Here is a 5,146-nt window from a genome sequence, read left to right as displayed (position 1 = left end):
ATGAGGCAAAATTTGGCAGACAAAACGATTCTTAATGCCTTAAAAAAGCTTCGACTTGGAAAATGTAGTCCTGAGACGGACATGTTTTTGAAATCTTTGGACAGGCCACTTGAAGGAGACTCAGTGGACATATTCTTCACAAAACTTTCAGTTCAACTACACAATCAAGAATCCCTTTATAGATTGCCAGGTGAACTCTTAACATTTAGTTGTATTGATGAAGGAAATGTTTCTGGCATAAACTGCCCAGCTGATGTGAAGCTGTTGCTTAAAGAAGGAGTTAAGGTGATGACTTTATGGAATATTTCTGTCAGTGCAAAGAATGGCACTTCTGGAAGATTTGTTGGCGTTAAAGATGACAAACGTGAAGTAGAGGTCCTAAATCATGAGTGTATTTTTGAAACGTCAGACCTGGTCCAAAAGAGACAGGTCTGGAAGGGTAATTGGAAGCGGCACACAGTTCTGTTTTATGCATGCACTTGTCATAAAACACAAGGCCTTACCCTTCCACTTGCAGTGGTACACTGCTCAAAGGAATTTGTTTCAGGTGTATTGTATGTTGCCATTTCTCGTGTGTGCCATCCAGATCACCTTCGAGTGCTGATGCACTGAGTGTTTGTGATAATAGCCGTGCAGAATGTGACAATTGGACCTGTTGTAAAAATCAGATCTTAAGAGGCTGTCCATGTAAGAACCAACCACTCGATTTTCGGCCGCAAACAGAATTTCTTCAAATTTTCAGTGTGAGACAGTTAGTCCATATGATCCACAAAAATAGCAATAATTTGGCTTTAAGTGCTATTTTTCAATATTTCTGGCGATGATTTCCGAGGACTGTCCAAAACCGAAAAATTGTTTTGTTTCAAGTCAAATTTAGGCATTGCGCTGAAGGCGCTGAAAAATTAGGCTTTTGCTCAAATACAATAAAAGTTACACATCATTTTATTTCATGTTTCTTCTTTCGATCAATGGTAAAATATTTGAAATCGGGCTCACGAAAAATTAATTATGAATTTTTGAAAATGTCCCACATAAAGGCTTCGCAAAATTTTAGCGAGCATGCTGATGGTTGAAGGAGTGTTTCTCAAAAGTATAACGTAATCCGGAACCCTGACCAATATCCATGTTTAGTACTAGGGCTAGTGTACCAGTAACAGGAAAAAAAACTTTGGGCACCAACCTTTTGGTACTACAGGAGTTCGATCAACATAGCTAATATTCAGCCGCGAAAGAGTGCGTGACACAATTTTGCCCCAATTATTGTTCCTAAGTTTGCCTGTTAACTTTTTAAGTTTCCTGCATGAAATAAAATTGCCTTGAAGCAAATACTCTCAAAACGTGCTTTTCACTCTGGATAAGGCATGATAAATTCACGAAATATTTCTCCAAACTTGGGAATTTATAGGCTAAAATGAGTAGCTGCCACTGTGGTGTAAGTTGTCTTCTCTTTGGCCTAAAAGCTGTTTCTGAAATTCAGTCAAATAAGGTTTTGACTATATGTAAAAGGATTCTCATGTTTAACAACTAGAACCGTTAATCATATGATTTAATGTTTACAAAGGAAAAACATTGTTCGCTAATGTACTTCAGCTTTACCGAAAATCTAAAGAAAATGTAGAGTTTAGTCGTCCACATTGTAGCACACTCGAGTGTGTAAGTTATTTTTAGCATGCCCCAGACATTCTTAGTTTTCTTACCGCATTGTTTTAAAGTTGTAATAACAATGACTGCAAGATTTTCATGCCAAATTATACGCTTTTTTAAAATAGCGTTTATTCTTTGATACCAGCATTTTTGGTTAAGTTGTTCTCTTCAATTTATGCAAATTTGGTGCAGGATTTCACTGCGATGTGTAAAAGGAGAGTTCATATATATTTCCTGCAAGCAAAAAATAAAAATGATAAAAAAGAAAGAAAAGGAATGGGCGTCAGGAATTCAATGTTTATTCTGCTAACTGTTTTTCCGATGGCTTGGAAGAAGGCAAATAAAGTTGAAGTGCTACTAATCAGTTTAACTCAGCTACACCAAGTTCTGCGATTCCACACAATACATTTATAAAAAGAAAAAGAAATTGTTAAGCCGTATTTACAACTCCAAATACATTCTGAAGAAGACACTTTGTGAACTTGTCTTTCCTAACATTCATATCCTTCTAAGAATTTGGATAGGTTAACCACCAAATTATTTTTCCGATCTCTTGAAGCGAAGGGAACTTCAAAATATCTAAGTATGTTCTTCAGCATAATGACACTGAAATTGTCTAGTTTCTTGTCTCGTGAGAGACCGCACAGGCAGTAGGAATTATAGTGGATTGGATGTCTAGGACTGAGTTGGGCGGCTACATTCTCCAGTACCCATGCCTTTCTTGCTCTTCCTCCTCTGCATACACGTCCTCTATCGACTGCTCCTCTTGGTTCCCATGCCTTCTACGTGTGGCCGCCAGTCTCGAGAAGAAGCCTTGCACTTGACTCTTCGTTAGCAAGTCTTTTCTTTCAAACATCCACGAACCATCTGGTTTCGTAGATGTTCTCATGTCTGCAGCCACTTTTTCGGGATCTGCTTTGTTGCCAGTTCTCTCTGCGAGGTCGAATTTCGTGGTTAGGTACTGTTTAACCCCATCCGTAAACCGCACAGCTTGATTTTGTGGCTTGTGTAAAGCCCAGCCAAGCTGTAAGTCACTACAAGAACCAGAAGGTTCATTTTTGACACGTTGCTCATCCCTATGTGCCACTAGTGCGCGGCCGCTGCCGGTTTCCTCGTTGTTGTCAACAGTAAGGAATTTTTCGACCCAGTCTCTTCTTATTTTGTCATACACCGTTTCAGAGCCACTGCGTACTTGGCGGTGTTCACCAACATCAAGATGACTCTCAAGCTCACTGAATTTCTTAAACACCATCTGACATCCAGGCTCAGAGCAAAAGAAGAGACCGCTACTTTGTTCATCGTCACTTGACATAGCTTTATGGATTCGAACCCCCTTGACTGAGAAAAAGTCTACATTTACAACAAGATCTGTCGGACCTTGGGGCTTTACGATGACGTCTTGATAAGGAATTACTTTACCCTTTCCTACGCCATAACCTCTCCACACTCTAATTCCGTTTAATTCAAATTTAAAGTTATGATACCTACTGAAACCATCCACTTTATTTACCTCGAGTGTTTTTTGAGTCTCATTTACTAAGCAAACGCAGGCAGTTGTGCCTGGAATGGGACGTTCGGAAAGCGCTATATGCATGTCCTCTGCATAGAGAACGTCGTTTCCCTCACTGCAATATCGTTGGATCGCTGATTTCATCTAACAAAGGATCCTATCGCACACATCTTTTCAGTACTGTGGCTCAGAAAAGTCATACTGCATGAAAGTAAGACCAACTCGTTTCCCAGCAACTCTTACGTCCGCCAAGAGGAAGTTGTTATGGTAACAGCCTGCTTCGTCACTTCTAAGACTCACTCGGGTAATCTGGGGGTGATCCTTTTTTACAACCTCCAGTGTGTTTTCAAGGATTGAGCAGACTGCATACCAGTCCTGCTGGCACAAATCAAAGATATGCGCATATTATTTCAGCTCAACTTTCCCAGTGCTACACTAAGTTGCAAAATTGTTCAGACACTTTCATTAAAAAACACCTTTTCTTATCTAGAATTTAAACCTTTCCCACTTCCTCTCTCCTCTCCCCCTTTCAGTGTTGACTGCTTAAGTTCCCAACATTTTTTTGTCTTGCTAGCAACACTGATAACGAGGGGAGGGGGGCTGCAGTGTGAGAGATAATAGGGAAATTAATAACGCCCCAGGAAGGTGAAGTGTCTCCACTATTTTTGCAACTTGTTGTCTGATTGATTGCAATAATTTTGCCAGTCTGGATTTGAATCCTATAGGGAAACGTTTCAACGTAGAAAAGCAGGAACTAAAGAAACAATCATTAAATATCGTATAAGCTCTGAAACATTTAAGAAGTTTGCACTCGAAGTGCAAAGCACATTGTACCAAACACGAAAGGAGATTAATTATTGACATACGGTATCATTGATTTTCGAGTGTTTGGACTTATCATCGCTAACAGTAGAGTCCGTACTAAAGACTAAAGCGAGCAAAGTATTTTGCACTGCAGATCTGATGCTCCGAAAGTTACACATGGCTCGTATTAGGTAACACAATACCAATACCATTTATTGTGTTTCTTGGTGACGTCAACCGGAATGGTGGCGTTACAGTTGAAAATCGTATCTTCTAGGAAACAGCACAATTCAACTAGTACTTTCTTTTCTAATCAATCCAATACATTACCAGGTGATTCGTAATAAAGCTCACACGGTTAGAAACCCTGTACATATCGTCTATTCCATTTACCAACGGTCTACCATCCAAGCACGGTCTACCATCGCAACAGCAAGAAATATGATATCATATTATTTTTTCAGTGAAAAGTTGTGGTAGACCGTGTAGACTGTTTCATATAAATGTCATAATGTGTAGCCGGTACAAATTTGCTCACTTTTGTATCTCATTGTAAAACAAATCTGGCAAAGGATTTAGCACAATCAGGTGCTTTCTTTTGATCATTGTGCTCAGTCAGTCAGTCATTCCAAAGAACATGGAATTACCCTGTACCTGACATGTCACTTAGAAGACTTGCTAGTAAGCGTTACCAATCCCTTCTCTGGAAGCAGACTAGCCCGAAAGCAATAAGTAATGTTACAAATAGACCTCTATGAAAATGTATCTTTGTATAACAATGTTTGCTAAGATTTGATTTTTGGGAAAGTGGATGTTCTCTTTAAATGGCATGCGATCGCAGTTAAAGGAGAGGTTATGTCTGTTTCTCAATCGTAAACAACAGCTAATTTCGTACATGTTGCGCGTGCTTTAGATGTCATGTGTCGACCGAAATATAGGTGTTTACGGCAAATTATTTCGAAATCGGTTCCAGGATATTTCTAGCATACTTTAAAAAGCACAAGGATGGAAATCACACCTTTTCGTGTAACAAATTATGTGTATTTTTGACTTGACTCACAGGAAGCACTGAAATGGCTTCAATTTACGTCATACCGGAACCCCGCCAAAATCCAGTTTATCGATGGCCATTTTCCATTCACAGCAGATCAGAGAATTAAACCCTTTTTTTTTGGAAACACAATATTA

The 5,146-nt window shown here is 39.3% G+C and overlaps 1 protein-coding gene across 1 annotated transcript; it reads left to right on the top strand.

The window, feature by feature from the left end:
* On the top strand, positions 1–612 carry LOC137980830 (ATP-dependent DNA helicase PIF1-like). The gene has a single exon (XM_068828244.1). The coding sequence runs from the start codon at positions 1–3 to the stop codon at positions 610–612; it is 612 nt and encodes a 203-aa protein (XP_068684345.1).
* The last annotated feature ends 4,534 nt before the right edge of the window (positions 613–5,146 follow it).

This window comes from Montipora foliosa, chromosome 12, assembly GCF_036669935.1.
Source record: "Montipora foliosa isolate CH-2021 chromosome 12, ASM3666993v2, whole genome shotgun sequence".
In the NCBI taxonomy this organism is placed as follows: Eukaryota; Metazoa; Cnidaria; class Anthozoa; order Scleractinia; family Acroporidae; genus Montipora; species Montipora foliosa.
Note: the sequence above shows the minus strand (reverse complement) of the source record. Positions and strands in the feature narration are given on the sequence as shown.

Coding starts and splice junctions, on each gene's coding strand:
- LOC137980830 (XM_068828244.1), top strand. CDS start 1: ATGAGGCAAAATTTGGCAGACAAAACGATTCTTAATGCCTTAAAAAAG.